Source organism: Botrytis fragariae, assembly GCF_013461495.1.
Source record: "Botrytis fragariae strain BVB16 chromosome Unknown tig00000001, whole genome shotgun sequence".
Lineage (NCBI taxonomy): Eukaryota > Fungi > Ascomycota > Leotiomycetes > Helotiales > Sclerotiniaceae > Botrytis > Botrytis fragariae.
In genome coordinates, this window is record NW_023500987.1 from 531,414 (window position 1) to 550,442 (window position 19,029).

The window sequence follows — 19,029 nt, forward strand, 5'->3', positions numbered from 1 at the left end:
TCCTTGTTCTACTCACACGAGGTACCCATACATCTAAATCTCTCTCTACACCACCACACCATCAATCATCAACCCCATCCCATCCCTATCCACAGTAAATTCAACCCCCCTCCCTCTAAAAAATAACCCAAATACCAACACAGCAAATACATACACCAACACCCACCTCCCTCCATCTCACCGCGTACAAGAAATCTCAAGCTCCATGATTCGTGTAACGAGAAGGGCAAAACATGATTGGGATGAATTTACAATCGTGACACTGAGTCTTTCAAACTCTCGAATTGGATTTGAGGATTTCAATTTTTAATGTTGGGGGGAGGATGGAACTCTTCCAAGATAATATGGATTGATGTGGTTCGAGGACCTAGGGAGGGAGAGTGTGTAGACTCAGTGCTTGTGACATGTTACTTATACTCGAGTATTGTATCATCTCAAGAGATCTCAATGCAAAACCCTTTGAATCTCCAAATCCAACTCCAACTCCAACTCCAACTCCAACTCCAACAATCAAAACCCTTTCAATTTCCAAACCCCCATCAACAATAAAAAAAAATCTCCAAATCCAATCCAATCCAACATCTCAAAAGAATCCAACATCTCAAAAGAATTCAACATCTCAAAAGAATTCAACAATCCAAAAAAACCCTCTCCTTTCAAATCTCAATCTCCAAATCCTCAAATCCTCATCAACAATTATATTATATCATATTATATTATATTATAATATCTATCCTATCCTATCCTATCCTTCTTCTCCTCCTCCTCCTCCTCCTCCTCTAACAACAACAACAACAACAACAACAACAACAATATACAAAAGTAACACACACACACACACACACACACACACACACACACACACACATCACCCCCTTTCTACCCCCCTAATCCCACCTCCTAATCACCCTATCCTTCCCCCTCTTCCTCTTCCTCTTCCTCTTCCTCTCCCCCTCCCAATCACACCCATCCCCTTCTCCCCAAAAATCCATCCATCCATTTGTTGCACATCTCACTACGAACCATAATCCCTAATCCCTAACCCCTCTGAAAAAACCCTTGGAATAAGATTTTTCATGTGTGTAGCTGACCTCGCGCATCAACATGGGGTTGAGCCTCAGAACCAATAAATCTTTTTTCTAGAAGCTTTCGAAGAAAAGGTGTGAGTGGAGATTCAATTTAATCAAAAAGCAAGCGGGTATAATATCTTCTCTATTGGTGATGGTTTTGGGGGCTGAATACGAGGGGCAATATTATATCATTGGCTCTCAATTCTCACATCATGTTACAAATCATGAGGTCACAAAAACCACTAGAATTTGATAAAAGCTTATTCATAATTCTATAAAAAGTAGGCACAGCTCATTATCCCACCAAGCAATAACCTTTAAACCTGTCAATCATAATCCATTCATCCCATCAATACTACCAACATCTGATATCATAATAACCGCCCCAAAACTTGCATTCGCACTGAAATTTGCTATTTACTCTCCTGCCTTGACAATTTTACAGATGAGATCAGAACCTCCGACTGAATCTCCCTCCTTGATTTGCATACTGCTGACCTTACCAGCATGTGGTGCAGAGATAACCATTTCCTATATCCATAATTAGTATATTGTTCATTGCGCTTAAAGCGAGAAAGAATAGACTCACCATCTTCATGGCACTCAAGACAGCAAGTGGATCACCCTTCTTGACTTCACCACCATCCTTAACTCTCAATTCAACAACAACACCTGACATAGGAGCTCCAACTTGGCTGGAATCTCCTGGATCGGCCTTTGGCCTGCTGGTGTTCTCAACAGCTGCCTTGTTGTCATCAATTGTGACTTGTCGAACTTCTCCGTTCATCTCGTAGAAGACCTCTCTCTGTCCAGTGGTATCTGACAATGGACCAACAGCAAGAAGCTTCAAGATCAAAACTTTACCCTTCTCCAACTCAACATGGAATTCCTCACCAATTTCTGGTCTTGAGAGGAAATATCTAGTTGGAAGGACACTCAAATCACCGTACTTTTGAACGAACTTTCGGTACTCATCATACACCTTAGGGTACATGGCATAACTTGAAACATCGCACTCAGTGACATTGCCCCATTTGGCATGGATATCCTTCTTGATTTGAGCCAAATCAAGTGGCTCAAGAGTGAGACCAGGGCGCTTATCAAGCTTGCGTCGGCCACGGAGAGCATTGGTTCTCAATGGTTCAGGGAAACCACCGTATGGTTGACCCATCAAACCTTCAAAGAATTCCAAAACAGAACCTGGGAAATCCAATTCACTAGCTCTAGCTTGAACGGCATCGAAGTCAAGTTTGTTGGAAACCATGAATTGTGCCAAATCACCAACAACCTTAGATGTTGGAGTGACCTTGACGATATCACCAAGTAAGTCATTGGCTTGCTCGTAAGCTTTCTTTGTCTCGGCCCATTGAGCACCAAGACCAAGTTGAGATGCTTGGAACATCATGTTGGTCAATTGACCACCGGGGATCTCATGCTCGTACACATCCGGGTCAGGTCCATCTGATGGAAGTTAGCAGGGGTTTCTTGAGTAGAACAAGTGGATAAAACTTACGTAAACCAGCCTCAAATGGTGAGTACATGAGACGAAGTTGAGACCAGTAAGTGTCGATAGCTCGAACATGGTGAACATTCAAACCTGGGTCAAGCTCTGATCCTTCCAATGAAGCAAGAACAGCACCGACACTTGGTTGAGATGTCATACCAGACAAACTATCAGTAGCAGTGTCGACAGCATCAGCACCTGCTTGAGCGCAAGCAACCATAGATGCAACACCAGTACCGGCAGAGTCGTGAGTGTGAACGTGGATTGGAAGATCAGGATACTTCTTGCGAAGAGCTCCAATCAACAATGTAGCAGCTCTTGGTCTAAGAACACCAGCCATATCCTTAACACCCAAGATGTGAATATTAAGAGCAACCAGCTTCTCAGCCAAAGACAAGTAGTATTCCAAGTTATACTTCTTGGCTGGGTTCAACACTAAAGCACCAGTAAGTCAGTAATTGATTTGTGAAATGCTTTGAAGAAAAGGGTGAATATAATGTCGGTAAGGTTTGGAATGTCCGAATTGTTATCGACAATTGAAAAGTCGATTTAAGACAAGGAAAAAACGAGACAGAATTGCTTTCTCGCCTGAAAGGAAGCTGAATTGCTGCCCCTCTCGCAAGGGTTTCAATGTCCAAATTGTTATCAACAATTGAGAAACCGTTCCGGGGTAGAGAGACAAGCGAAAGCTATTGCTCTCCCGGCAAGCTTTTCAATGTTTGAACTATTTTTGACAATTGAAATATACGTTGAAGGGGATTTGTTACTTCAATGGCAAGGGTAAAATAAAAACGGGCTGTGTCCTCTCGCAAGGTTTTCAATGTCCAAATTGTTATTAACAATTGAAACAACAATTTAGGATTAGCGAAACAAGGAGAAGATATTGCTCTTCCGACAAGCTTTTCAATATCCGAATTGTTATCAACAATTGAAACAACGGCTTGGGATTAGAAAGGCAAAGAAAAAACCTTGCTCTTCCAACAAGCTTTTCAATGTCTGAAATGTGTTTGACAATTTAAGGATTGCTCGTTGGGAAGATGAAAGGGAAAGCTCTATGACTCCATGGAGCTTTTCAATGTCTAGAATGTGAAGAATCAATGAAAGGGTGGGCCAGAACGAAGCTTATTCATTCTCATGAATGTTTTCAATGTTCAAAATGGTATGAACAATTGAAAGATTCCAGGAGGAAGAATTCACCCCTCTGATAGACCTTTCCAAAGATCCAACTCTGATAGACAATTGAAACAGGGTCTGAAGTAAGGGTAGGAACGGGAGAATTAGGAAGGAGCGAAAAGAACAAAACAAAATGTAGGGAGAAAAGCATCCAAACGAAGTTGGACATTGAAAAGTACGTACTGTCACCTAAATCAAAAGTTAGTACATGTCAAGTTCATCGGAATGGATCATTATTTTCGTACCACTGTAGCAAATTGTGCCCTCAACAACACCACCAGCCTTGTGTACAGCCTTAATACCAACCTCAAGTTGATCAATATCGTTCAAAGCATCAAAGACTCTGAAAATATCAACACCATGTTTCTTTGCTTGCTCACAGAAGTGATAGATAGCATTATCAGGCAATGAAGAGTAAGCAACACCGTTAGCTCCACGCAACAACATTTGGAATGGAATGTTTGGAACAAGCTTTCTCATCTTTCTGAGTCTGTCCCATGGATCTTCGTAAAGGAAACGCATGGCAACATCGAAAGTAGCTCCACCCCAACATTCCAAACTGTACAAGTTGCTGTAAGCGTGACTTGTCTCCTTTGCAATGTTCAAGAGATCAACTGTTCGAACACGTGTAGCAAGAAGAGATTGATGAGCATCACGCCATGTTGTGTCCATGAGAAGACACCCCTTGTTTGCTCTGACGGCCTTGGCGAATGCTTCAGGACCTTCCTCAACAATAATGTTTCTCCATCCCTTTTTGCATGGTACAGAGGTATCAATCTTGTTTCCACTCTCGTCAAAGAGTTCTGGCATGATAATTTCACCCTTGAATTTTGGTTCTCCCATTTGACCTTTGATGCTACTTCCATTTACGGCAACATCTCCAAGGTATGCCAACAATTTTTGAGCACGGTTTTGACTACCGACCAAATCGAACAGTTCAGGGGTATCGTCGATGAATGTGGTCCAGCAGTTGCCATCAATAAAGGTAGGGTGAGTGAGTAAAGTAGCCAAGAAAGGAATGTTAGTCTTGACACCACGGATACGGAATTCGATCAAAGCACGAAGGACCTTTCTTCGAGCGATTTCATAAGTTGATCCGTGACAAGTACATTTGACCAACATACTTTGAGGAAGTTAGTCATTGTTCAACAATAATAGATTAGCAAGGAGAATGAGAAAACCAAATACGAACCTGTCATAATGAGGAGTGATGACTGCGCCAGCGAATCCATTACCACCATCAAGACGAACTCCATTACCACCAGCAGAACGGTAGACCTCAATCTTTCCGGTATCTGGCGAGAATCCTTGGGATGGATCCTCTGTGGTGATACGACATTGAATAGCAAAACCTCTGGTGGAAATGCGATCTTGGGTAAGACCCAATTGAGCGAGTGTTGCACCTGCAGCGATCTGGATTTGTGCTGCAATGATATCAATTCCGGTGATCTCTTCGGTGATGGTATGCTCGACTTGAATACGTGGGTTGATTTCGATAAAGTAATAACGGTTTTGTTGATCAACCAAGAATTCAGCAGTTCCTGCGTTACGGTAGTTGACCGACTTGGCAAGTCTGACAGCATCAGCCAAGAGGTTATCTCTAACTTCTTGAGGAAGATCCTTAGCTGGTGCGATTTCCACCACCTTTTGATGTCTACGTTGTACGGAACAATCACGTTCGTACAAGTGAACAATGTTTCCGTGGTTATCTCCTAAAAGTTGTACCTCAATGTGCTTTGGTTTGTCAAGGAATCTTTCGACGAACACAGTTCCGTTACCAAAAGCCGACTTGGCTTCGGATGTGGCACGGTTGAAAGAATCTTCGAGTTCTGATTGTTGTCGGACAACACGCATACCACGTCCACCACCTCCATATGCTGCCTTGATGATGATTGGGAAACCATATTCATCGGTGAATTTCTTCACATCCTCGAACTTTTCGACAGCTCCTTCGGTACCTGGAACAACTGGTACACCAGCCTTGATAGCGAGTTCTCTGGCAGATACCTTGTCACCGAGGGAATGGATAACGGTTGGCGAAGGACCAACGAACTATACAAGGATCGCATGAGTTATAATTCTCACATGTTTAAGACGACGAAGAATCCACTTACGATAAGTCCAGCCTTCTCAACGTTTCTTGCAAACTCGGCATTTTCAGAGAGGAAACCATAACCTAATGGAAAATTAGATCATGTCCTCAATAATTATGATAGATCCAAAATCACATACCCGGATGAATCATTTGAACACCATGTTCGAGAGCAATCTTGATGATTTCATCTCCTGCCAAGTAAGCACCGACTGGCGTATATTGACCCCGCTTTCCAATAACATATGCTTCATCGGCCTCTGCAACACAACATAATCAGCCTCTCTTCACCGTGTGTACTTTTGATTTGTAGATTTGTACTCACTCTGCCTGTGCATGCTGAGACGGTCCTCATAACTATCAACTCGGTCAGTCCGATGTCCATCTATGTGATTATCGCCAAGGCGTTACCTAAAGACTGCGACTGTTTGCAGAGAAAGCTCGTGGGCCTAGAAAAAGAGACGAGTCAGTTTGATGCATGTAAGAAACGACGATAGGTGAAATCTCTAGAGGATAAAACAAACAAACTTACTGTACGGAAAATCTGAATGACGAAAAGATCGGGTCAGCACATTCTGCAGTTATCAGCTTGTGGTAATAGGACGACAACATACACGAATAGCTACACAATGTTAGTTTGAGTCACATCACACAACGATTGATTGATTGATGGGGGGGGGGGAACTTACGAATTTCTCCACGATTGGCAACTATAGATTGCAAGAGATATAGATTAGCATATGCTGCAGAAACTTTGAGATCTTGGTAGATTCATGATAGTAAGTAGATGGAATGATAGATTGAGTGCTCACCAAGAATCTTCTTCAGTTGCATAATGGAGGAGTTGGCTCTGATGCGATGAACGGTATGTGGGTGTTTGATATCGGAACCCTCCTCAAAAACTTCACTGTAAGCTCCATCTCCATGAGGACCTTTCTCATCGTGGTGAGCCATGATTGAAATTTTGAGAAGATTTGGATTGTGATGTATTTGTTGAGCTTCTTTGCTCGTTGGATTTATCACGACGGGACGGAGGGGCTTTCGGTTTAGGTTCGGCCCAAGGATGGATAAGTAGCGTTTAAAGTCTTGGTAATGGAGGGGTGAAGTTGGGTGGGTGGTGGGAAAGCGCTCAGTAAAAAGAGCTACTAATATAAATCAATCAATCTCAAAGTGTCTAGGTAGAGTTGAGTAGTAGTAGGTGATAGGAGGTAATAGTAGGTAATAAGATGTGGTAAATTAATGAAAACGCGTACACGGTACAGCGAAATCAATTGGGGGTATAATGTTCTTTGGGGGGGGGGGGAAAGATAATCGAATGTCTCTTGGGGAGAGGGGGTGGGAGATGGATATACTCCGTCGAGGAAGTAGAAGAAGGAAGACGTGGGAGAAGAACAACAAGAAGAAGAAACAATAAGTAAGGGGATTCTCGACTTTTTGAACCGCTTTTCGATCTTCTCATGTAGGTCGCAGTGCACAAGTAAATCAGTAAACAAGTGAGAGGAGTGAATAGACCCGAGTTTTATTTTGGTGATCGTGAGGCTTGTGCAATGTGGTGAGGGGCAGGAAGGATATCTGACAAGGTTTATTTAAGTCTCACACCTATGGATTTCTTGGGATTGCTTGGTTCAGTCATCAAACCCAATAAATCTCTTGGCCAGGATGCATTTGTCTCTATTCAAGAGTCTTGGAGAATGGAGCACCGATACACCAGTGGATGGAGGGGCTCTGATCACACAAGAAACACAAAGCAACGCGAATCTCTTCCACTTGCTTTGCTTCACTCGGCGGACTACTCATTCATGTTTTGATACTTCTTGTGATTTCAAAAAGGCTTGATTGATTAGTTGAAATACTAATGATCGTACAGTCGGTGGTAAATAAGATGAAGATGAATGTTAGTTTCTGTCTATTATTGAAGCAGTCCGAGTACCTGGTTAACCTTAATGAACATATCAATTGTTAATTGTTACTTTTAGACGGAGTACACAGATTCACACATTCACACATTAACCCCACCATTATCACTTTAACTTTCACGTCCGTATGGAATTGACCGACCGACCGTTCATCACAATACCACAATACCTCAATACCACAATACCTAGATACGTAAATGGAGAAAGTTAAATCACTTTTTAATGATCGGATTGAATGACGCTCCGCTGGCTCTCCGAGGGCCACTGCCGTGGAGGCAGACTATTTGGATATACAACTACCGTTTTGCGATGTTGCATCTGAACATTAATATATTATAATTTTACAAACCAGAATCTAATCCATTAACCCATCTGTCCATCATTCCATTACCCATCACCCATCAATCCATCCATCAATCCATCAATCCATCAATCCATCACCCATCAACCATCATCCAAAACCTAAAACACTCGGAAATGTCTACCCTGTGTTTTGACCGATCTAAGCGTCCCAAGTCCCGAACCAATCACATCAGCACGATAATCCTCTGATTCAGATCGTCAACTAGGAATAATATCAATATCAAATCCAAATTCGTTTGTGCAATTGGAAAAATGTGATTCAATTGTATATCGTATTAGTTACCTAACTATGATAACACCATAGCAATCAAGTATGTAATAGAGAGACTACAACAATCACAAAATTCTTCCCTTGAACTATGGTACGCCATGGTAGGTACATCGATTTTCATAATTGCCCGTACGTAGGTACCCCTTCATCAAACAACCATAGAAGCGAAATGTATCTTTCCATCTTCCCATCTATCTGTCCACGAAGTATCCTTTCAAGAATCATACAAACCAGCAAGGTCCCTACCCACCTACCTACCTACCTCGAAATGAGTCCCGTTCACCATACATACATACATACATACATATTACATATGCATTTCTCCGCGTCTACCCCTCCACAACACATCCCATCCCACCTCCCACACACACATACACCACACACATCAACCACCAGCCATCTAGCCATCCAGCCGCGTGGGATATACACCTCCTACCAATAACCCCCCATTCAATACAAACCGATATCAATCCATCCCTTCACCCATTGCATCGCTCCGTCCTCGCATGCACTTCCGATTATCGCAGTCCCATCCCCCATTCATCATTCTCCCACGCGTCCTCCCATTTCCATCCATCTATCCCTCATCCCATCTCATCTCATCTCACATCTCCCATCTCCCGTCTCCCAATAATCCCACACGGCAAACCATCATGATTTTTCCGTCTCTCGCGTAACAACTAATAGAAATAGATACCTGCTAACCCTGTAACAAACAAACAAACACCTCTCAGGTAACTTACCAATCCCATTTCACTCGTGGGGCCCAAAAATGTGGTGGGGAGTAACAAGGAATTCTCCAATCTCGATTCTCAAAACAGTGACATACCTACTACACACCTACACCCAAGGACCAAGAACCAAACCGCGGCTCGGCACACAATCGGCCGCCGGCGCTGAACCTGAATATTTCCGCTCCACGCACAGGAGTTACTCATCCATACCCAGTGTGACTCTTCCCCCCCCCCAAAATTTAATCCCAAAACCTGATCATCAAACTTTTTTCACAAATACAATACAACCTCACAAGCGATATCGCCCTCTGTCTCTCTCCATATTCCCGAGGCTATGTGATTTACCTTGGGTATCGATCGTTCTATCTAGTATCGAGCTGTGAATCCTGTAGTCTAGTCTAGACTCAACCAAGCTGGCAGATTACCGGTATGTTACCGTTACAGCATTAAACAATTCGCTATCTAATTGTCCGAAACTTTTCCAAACGATCAACCACAACCACAACTGCAGCCGCAACATCCAACTCCAACATCCATTCCTCCTTCAAACCCTTTTCCCCTCCCCCCTCCCCTCTCTCCCTCAAAATTCCCACCCAAAATACCACTCTACGCTTACCCTACCTTACCTTTACTCCCAAGCCCCCCAGCACCCAAGCCTCTCAGCGTCGCATCCCTTCCCATCCTCGCCATCTCACGAACCTCCCAACCCCGCCAAGCCGGCACGCCAATCTGTCTCGAAGCCGCCAAGCCTTGATTCCAGATTCTCTAGATGCGCGTACCTACCTCGAGCCTACTTTGTAAATATTTGATTTCCACACCAAACACCCTATCAAACCTATTAAACCAAACCAAACCTACCAAAAACAACCCATCCAGACCCCTAAACTCTCGGTGCATACCCGGTGTCATAGCCCTCCCCAAGCAACTTGGCACATCAAAACACCAACCCACCCCATCAAAACACCCGCCCCAACCCTCCAAACCCCCCTCCCCTCCCTCCCTCCATCTTCCAAATCTCCAAATCTCCAAGATCCCTCCCAAGATCCATCCAGAAAAACTAAAAACACCCATCAAAATGCCTCAGTAACATCGTGAAACCCTCTTGCAGAATTGGCATGCTTGGCCCACCCACCTCATCACACCCAAATCCCAATGCAGAACATCACATCACACCACATCACATCGTATCCGCTCTAGATTTCTTCAATCTCCAATCTCCAATCTGCAAATCACAAAAAAACAATCCAAGTCTTCGGAAAAACCACACTTTGGATCTTCGAACCTAATGAGGACATGCGCAAGACTTGGCATCGTTATAAGGTTTGGAATGCGTGAATCCATTTCGTCGATCCAAACCGTGTGGAGATCTGATTCTAGTCGGGCCGTCCAAGACGTTTGTACGCTGGAATACACTTAGAACATCCAAAGAGTTTGAATCTATGAATTCAATTAGGACATTCAAGGACTTTGAATCTATGACTCCAATTAGCACATTCAAAGAGTTTGCATCAATAAATTTATTTCGAATATTGAATTTGCTGTTGAACATCCAATGAGGGGGTAGGGAATGTGGTGGCGACAGGGTTTCCCATAATCCAGGCTGCAGTCTCACTTTAATCTACAAATAGGACCTCTACATAATACCAAGGCGGGATCAACGGGACGGCACTTTTGGTTTCACTCCATTCAATATCAAGACTTTATAAAACAAGCTTTTAATTTTCTCATACTGTTCAGAGATACATCAGAGAATCTAATAAAAGCAGACCAATCCATCAACGCTCCTCAAACTATCAGTTACAAACATGGTGAGTCCTCCATTGAACAAGGAAAAAATTTCCACCCAGTAAATGCTGCACCAAGCATACAATTACATCATCATGGGAATGTACCAAGATGCAAATCTTCATGAAATTCCAGACCTGATGAAAAAATGAAGAAAAAGTTACAACCCAGATGCAATATCATTATGTATAAACGCGTTTTTCATCCCCCACCATCATCTAAAATCCTCCAAAACCTGTTGGTTGTGGTGCGAATCCATTAGTGTGACCGAACTGGGCTGGGGATGCACGTCCGGTAGGTCCAGCGGTGATCATTAGACGATTACCTCCAAGAATTGGAGTGTTGTCCTCTTCCTGAACTTGTGACTTCTCTTTCAACTTTCTTTCCTCATTATCCTTCTTCAGCTCAGCGATTGTAGAACTTTGTTGGGCCAAGTAGTTGATCATGAATGGCATAGTAAAGTCGGTAAGACCATGACGCCATGAAATTTCCATGACAACATGGACAGGAATGAGGTCGTAGCAAGCATAGAGCATACCAACATAACATTCACGGCTACCGATATCAACGAACTAGTAAAATAATTAGCAAAGGAATGAAAGAATTGGATAACACATTGAACTTACATATCTAAGCAACTCCTCAACAACGTCTCCCTTGCCAGAAATAGCAGCAGTCTCAATTGCATCTTTGAAAAGCTTATCTTGTTTTGAAAGAGCAATGGATTTCTCCCAGCGCTTGTTCTTGCGGTAAATGTTGGAAGCAATTTGACGGAAGAAGACTAAATCGTGACGCTCTAATCGTTGAGCAAGCTCGACGGCATCATAGTTATCGTAATTCTCGACTGAATCACGAAGGGTCTTGTAATCTTCCTCTTCAATCAACAAGTCATGGATGGCACTGTTGACAATCTTCTTGTTCTGAGTCTGAACGTTAAGAAGGAAGGGTTTGATGAGAGGAATGTTGTCAGATTTTTCGAACATCTTGACAACACGGTTGACGTCGATTCTTGGCGAGAGTGCTTGAAGAAGATCGGTAATGAGGGATGGTTGCTCTTGAAGATAGAAGTTTAGAGCGCGGTAGTAGATCTCCAAATTTGCTACCTTGACAACGATATCCTTGAATGAGTGATGCTCCCATGCGTCGGCAGCTCTCTCCATCATTGCAAGAGCGGCATTGTCCCACTCATCATAATGGCAGTACAAGAAAATTAACTCGGGCCAAAGGTGAGCTTCCTCGCAAGCACGAATTACCTTGGGAATATTGATTCTGCTCCAGAAGAGCTTTAAGTGCTCCATTGTGCGGTCTGGGTGATATTTGGAAAGGGCAACGCCCAATGAAGTAAACATCGCCATGTGACTTCTCTCTATAAATATAAATGTATTAGTACATTGAATCGAAGTGTTAGTGATTAGTTGTAGATGTTGAAACATAAGGAAAATGGACCAAAATTCGAATCGCCGGTAAGATAGGGATTAAGAGGAAGCTTCAGCAGCTCTACTCTTATGTCTAGATGCCGTAAGGTGGGTGTCTAGCTGGGACTTTGATCCGAAAGCTATCTCGCAGATGGTGCAATAGTGTGTTTTGGCAGCTTTGATAGCGTCAAGTCTGCGTTTTTGATCAGGATACTTGTACACTCTGCCACCGTTGACTTTGTCTAGATGAATGGCTCTAGTTTTGTGAATGTCCAGAGCAGTTTGACTCTGAAAGGCGAAGTTGCAGGGTTCGCAAAGGTACTTTTTCTCGGCTTTGGTTTTCTTATTGCTTTTTCTAAGTTGTGCTCTCTTTCGTTGTCGCCAGCCTTCAAAGTCTTTTGCATCACGTCTCGCATAGTATGCTAGACGCAAACGCTTTTCTTGTTCCTTAGCTCTAGCCTCTCTTTGAGCTTCCTTGACAACAATCTGTTCCGCAGTAAGACCATCATACTCGCCCCTAATGCCTTCACCGATGGAACAATGGGTACAACAGCCTTCATATGAGAAAGTTTCAACGGGCCAGGAACGCAGAGAAGGTACACCATAAGTTTTATCTCGAGATGACATGGCCCATAGAACAAGAGAGAACACAGACTCCAAAATTAAGCAGAGTGAGCGGAGTTGGATTCGATTTGAGGCATCTGGAAGAGCAGTCCAACACAGCACACCTTTATGTGTAATGGTATAGCCGTCGTAGAATGATTCATTGACAAGTTGAGGAAGCCGATCGATGTATTTGTAATGCCTGAATCTAATGTTCAAGCCTCGCCTGATATCTGTTGCAGAACCAATATAAATCTTCGGCGTTGAGCCAGCTTTCTCAAGCAGAATGAGGTATATGCCCCATAGCCCATCAATTTCCACAGGGAGGCGTTGAAGAATTCGATTTTAGGTGCCTCATTAGACCGAAGAACATCTAGAAGGCCACTAGCGAAGGTGAATCCTGCTAGCAGATTCTCCATGACATTTTCGCCGGGAAAGAATATGTCGTGTGTCGGGTTCTTGATTGAGGGGAGGACCAAAGACAGAAAACCCCAACTTACCCACAAGATGTACTCGTGGATTGAGGCCATGGTAACAAACGACACGGTCGATTACGTCGCAATGATGAAGGTTGGAGTAGGTTAAGGGTTTTACCGGCGTCGATGGATTGAATAAAATGAAGACTTCAACGGTCCTGATCCGTTCACTGAAAAAGGGTTGAGGATGAAGAAAAGATGAGCGAAGAACTTCTCATTCTTCATTATTTTGACTCACTGAGTCGGGGAAGGAAAGGACGGAGGGTAAGAAGGAAAGAACTGGCAATGGAGGAAAGAGTAATTAGAAATTGAGGAAAGAACGTACCAAGACCTAGACCTTGCTCAAGCAGAGCAATGAGTTCATCAAAGTAACCATTATCTTCGTATTGCTTGACCAAGTTTTGTAACTCCTCAGCATCAACAATCAAATTGAGACCACAAATCTGGGCAAGGCGGAATTCCTTCTTTTCAACACAAGCAGCGTTAACTTGCTTCCAGACCTTGATATTGTTGGCCTTTCGGGCACATTCCACAGCAGATTGGTATTCCTCTAGATGAACGAGGGTGGTGGCAAGTTTGGCCCAGTTTGAAATACTAGTGAAGAAAATCTTCGCGGCTTGGTGGAAGCCTTCAGCATATGCCTTGTCACCTGACTCTTCGATATCAGCGACATTGGTTCCTCTGAGGAAGTCCTCGAGTTCGCTGAGTTGATCGGTACGAGCATATGCAAAAGCAAGTGCAGTGTCAATGGCAGGCTCACGAAGAGTCTTGCGGGCCATACGAAGATATTTGATAAGGTCCTCGTCCTTTCCAGCATGAGTTGCAATTTCAATGACTTCGAGGTAATTGCTTGGATCATCGGCGCGAATATATGAGGCAATACCATCGCTTACACGTAGACCATCCAGTTGAGCCTTGGCGACCCTACTCCATACTTCGGGAAGCTCCACTTTCTCAGCATAATCGTTCGCACGATCGATACTGACAATGTGCTCAACGAGTACATTTGCAGCGTTAGTGTGGTCGTTGATCTTCTTGTAAACCTCGAATGCTTCTTCATACAAGCCAACTTCAATACAGATAGAAGCTACATCCGCTGGGTTGAATGCGTCTAATTTGTGGATGTAATCCATGACTCGACCCTTATCAGCTTTAGTAGCGGTGAGAATGAGAAGATTTTGCAAGCTCTCATTGTCACTGAAGGGCGAAGGCTCGAGGACAATCTTTTCGAGCAACTCAATTAGTTCACCCGGAAGATCAGCACTGAGGAAAGCCGCAACTGCTACAGAGACCTTTTCGGGTTCAGTTGATTCGGGAACAGCTGTAGAGATAATTTGATCAATGACTGATCGGCGGTGTATATTATTTTCCGAGAGAACAAACTCCCAAAGCTCTCGATCAGCTCTCTCCAAGAGATAGCGAGCTTGAGCCTTGTACATGGAATTTTCATTGGTGATATTAACAAGCTCGAGATCGTTCTGTCCCTTCATGAAACAAATAATAGCGAGTCCAGGATCTCTCGAAGCACAATACGAACTTGAACTGGTTAGCATATAAAGAATGTAAATCAGTGTCGGAGACTTACCCAACCACCAATGTGTCGTAGTTGTTTGCAGGATTTTTCAGGAACGCTTCGGGGTTGTTGTTACTAAAAGAATTGGTGTTAGCTACAATGTCCATGCATGATGGGGCAGTGAACACACCTGTCAATATAGATCTTGGCCATCGCGTTTACGACTGCTTGTTGCTGGTTGCCTGCAGCCAAGGTTGCCTCAAGGAATGGCAACAGAAGCTTAAGACGGTTTCGTGTTTCAACCTCATGAACAAGTTCATCGATAGGGATGGAAGCATGATTGACTGAGTTCAAAAGGTTCTTGATAATTTGCTCATCACAGTCAACATCAAGTAAACCACCAACAACAGCAGGTGTTCGGGCTGGGTTCACACGCTGAACATAGACCTCGATAGATTGAAATTGTTGATTTTGATAGAGGTAGAGTACCAACTCGTGAGTGAAGTTGAATCGATCACAGACGATGATGAGTGGCAATTGCTCGGTCAATTTGGCTTCCTTTAAGAAGTTCTTCACGCGTTCAGGATTGTAGAAATTGGAATCTCTGCAAATACGTTCCACCTCGTTGAATTGCTGCATCTTGGCGGCGCTCTCAATATATTTGAACACGACGTTTTGATCTTCACTCAAGTTGACAATGCTACCAAGATAGTGGTAGAGACCCTCGGCAGTCTTGTACTTCTCGAAAAGATCAATCAATCTGACAGCACCGAGTAAATCGGAGTATTTGACGGCGATTTGAACAACAGCCGCAAGGTTTTGACGAATGTTTACCTTGAGCATAGCATCTAGACAGTCTAATGACTGCTCAAGGGACAAGCGACCAAAGTAACCAGTGAGCCATTCTTGACTGAAAGTTGGTGAAGCAACAATATTGACAATTACGCGTTTGATGGCTTCAGGGTCTTCATAATGCTCCAAAGCTCTTTGAGAAAGGCCAGCTTGTTCACACAACTGTGCGATTCTAGGCTTATCATAGTGTGAGAACATCTCATTACCAAGAATGGCGTCGGCAACTTGAGGGGCGTTCATGAGATTCATTTCAAGAAGACGAGTTTGCAAGTGTCCTTGCTCTGGATTATTTTCCTTTAATGCATCAAGCAAGAATCCCGTAGCAGGCTGAACCATTCCTTGAGACTGGAATACGTCTACAACACGCTCAATATCGACAAGTGAACCACCCTCGGTGTTTGCCAACTGTGTAGCGAACTCGGCTCCCTTTTCGGGGTTGATGGAGATGATGTTGCGAAGTAGTTGGACATAGTCTGGCTGATAACCTGCTTGTTGGGCGTAGGGTAAGATCTTCTCGAATTGGCCACTCTCTGCGAAAGCAGCAACAACTTTGTGAGGAACGTTTGCCTTGAGATAGATAGCAAGTGCAAGCTGTGTATCTTGTTGACGGACAATGTCACCTAATTCTTCGGAACAGTCAAGCTTGTTCTCCTTCATCCACTTTTCAAGGAGATGCTTTCGGTTCTGGGCCAAGACAGGTCGTACAAGCTCCAAAGTCTCGTGTTTATTCAGCGATCCCTTGTCAAGCAATACACCAAAGTATTGCAAGATGACAGATAGCTGGCCTGGTACAGCCGGTACATTCTTAAGACGTTCGATAGTTTGTGGGGTTCGCAAGAAGCCGCGAGGAGAGTTTGCAGCGATCTTTGATGCCTCAGAGTAGTTTCCTGCAGCCAAAAGTTGCTCGAATTGGTTGGCATAGAGGTTGTCCGCACCAGGTAGACCAGCTCTTGAAGCAAGCTTAACGGCTAAACCAGAGTTTGCAGGATTTTGGAGGAGGTATGGAATAATTGTCGTTTCATCAACAGATACCGACAATACTTGTCCTCTTCGGTTAACACCAACAAGTCCCGCAGACTCCGAATCGCCAGCTGTGATGAAAATCGTCTCGCTCGAGATACGGTTCATGAAAATGCATGTACCAGTCTCAAGATCGTAAAGGTGAATAAAGCCGTATTTGGTAACCAAGTAAATAATGCTGTATTTTTGTGAAACTTGCATTGCAACTGGGAAATCGTTCACGGCTTCAGCAGGGAAGTATACATCGACTGCCTTCTTCGAGAATGTTGGGTTTGAAGCTTGGTGGTCGACCTCAACTATGTGTAGCTTTGCGCCAGTAGCAGTCCGAACCGAAAATGTGAATACCTTTGTATCTGCTGGGGCCGATTCCAATCGTAATGTACCAAATGCTGCCGCGTGACCTTCGATAGCCTGACTGATACCTCTGTCTTTTGAATAAAGTTGCATCGCTCCTACCACTCGTCCTTGTTGTTGTGTAATGCCTACGACTACCATCCACTTTCCATCGCCGCTAACACGATAGTTGATAATTTGGCATCCCTAGCATAACATTAATACCATTCCTTCTCTCAGAAATAAATAGGACTCACAGCAAGGTTTGGATTTCTCTTGAAGACCTCTACCGGGGATGCCTGATTTGGGTCAAATACATCCCAGTGGTAAACTGTTGTATCAGTAACCAATCCCAAGCTTGTCTCACTGAACCATTTCCAGAAGACAACATCTTCATTCATGGTAGCAGACTTCAGCTTTGCCTTGGCGCCCAGGTCGAATATCTGTAAGGTCCTTGATTGTGCCTTTAATGCGATGACTTGTTTCGACCAGTGCATAATGGCACTATCCGCCTTAATAGGTCTTCGAGTGACAGCATTGTTCTGCTTTAGATCAACGATGACGACTTCTGGTTGTGCAGCTTCATTCTTCTTTTCTCGTACGCAGATGTAGGAATCTGACTCCAGTGTCTATTCGAGTAGTCAACACATGCCCAAAGCTCAATTCAAAATTACGGAATTACTTACACATGAATTAAAACCTATCGATTGTGCCTACAGGATTAATTGTTAGCAAGCGAGATCGGGATTGGATGTTTGAAGCTGAAGTTGTTATGGCAGAAGCTGGTGAGAATAGCTGTGTTGTGGCTGGTACATACCTCAACCCCGACACTTGTTAACTAAATTAAAGTCAGTAAACACAAGTCAACAATCCCATCATCGCACAACTCATATCATACCTGGAGAAGCTCCGTAAACTTGATTGGTAATGGAGCCATATTTACTGATTCTCTGACTCTATGCGATCAAAGGAATGGCCTTATTTAATTGTTGACCCAATGTAGTGGGCAAGCTATCTGCGCAGAGAGGCGCTGTTTACCCAGAAACGTGCTCAATTAAATACAAACGGAAGCTTGAAAGTACAAATGTTGTGGAAATTAATTAAGAGAATTTGAGAAATACCCAGACTCAGGGGATGTTGCGGAATATGAGATTTGAAATGTGGAGAGGATATGTGGTTGTATTGCTTCTAAAACTGGCCTTGTCACTTGCGACGACGACAATTGTAAACGGCTGGATCAGTGAGCAAGGAACGCGCTAATCCGTTTTAGTCGTTCATGCCAGCCGCGTCACATGATATAGTATCCAAGGGGCACGACCTTTTTTTACCCGCGTTCAATTTTACGTCAACACTCATTTTAGCAACGATGAAGCTGTCAATCTTTCTGAAAGTTTTCAAAATACAATGATTCGCTTTCACACCTAAGGCGGCTCCCGACTGTGTTCCACAAGGTTCGGCTTCTAGTAATGAAGCTATGGATATACCAGTGGCAATCCCCGGGCCACCCGGAGCAGCATTCTTGTATGTTTACAGATTGATAAAGCTGCTTGCTTGATAAATAAGCAATCACTTTATGCGATAAGTTTATTTGGCATGACACGATTCTCAGCAGATTGTTCATTTTCGCTATGTTATCGGCTTCAAAAACGGCATATGTACACAACTTTACCTCATCATTGTTTTCTTTTCGCGTTTGCTCTGTTCCACTATCAAGCAGACCACGCAGACAAGTTTGTCAACCACCAGTCAAGTGTATTCGATTTATGCAGCATCCGAGTTGGATGAATTGTTGAGATAATTTTAGGTTTTCGGATAGTTCTGGGGGTTTCTCTAGCTTCAAGATACTCAGCAACAACCTCTGATACACAATCAAAACTCAAATCATCGTCCCTGTTACAAGTCAAATTCT

At 43.5% G+C, this 19,029-nt stretch overlaps 2 protein-coding genes across 2 annotated transcripts; both read right to left on the bottom strand.

Moving 5' to 3' along the window:
- Positions 1–1,318: 1,318 nt before the first annotated feature.
- On the bottom strand, positions 1,319–6,793 carry Bfra_000168 (putative pyruvate carboxylase protein; the record flags this gene model as incomplete). Its single annotated transcript, XM_037330614.1, has 14 exons — positions 1,319–1,601; positions 1,660–2,531; positions 2,584–3,009; positions 3,931–3,936; positions 3,993–4,870; positions 4,940–5,799; positions 5,862–5,923; positions 5,980–6,099; positions 6,165–6,196; positions 6,251–6,288; positions 6,372–6,383; positions 6,454–6,461; positions 6,529–6,549; positions 6,652–6,793. The coding sequence occupies 14 exons, from the start codon at positions 6,791–6,793 to the stop codon at positions 1,488–1,490; spliced, it is 3,591 nt and encodes a 1,196-aa protein (XP_037196947.1). The 3' UTR covers positions 1,319–1,487.
- A 4,333-nt stretch (positions 6,794–11,126) lies between these two features.
- On the bottom strand, positions 11,127–18,057 carry Bfra_000169 (putative clathrin heavy chain protein; the record flags this gene model as incomplete). The annotated part of the gene is made up of 8 exons (XM_037330615.1): positions 11,127–11,480; positions 11,535–12,274; positions 13,641–14,944; positions 14,988–15,050; positions 15,106–17,327; positions 17,378–17,749; positions 17,938–17,958; positions 18,019–18,057. The coding sequence occupies 8 exons, from the start codon at positions 18,055–18,057 to the stop codon at positions 11,127–11,129; spliced, it is 5,115 nt and encodes a 1,704-aa protein (XP_037196948.1).
- Positions 18,058–19,029: the final 972 nt, after the last annotated feature.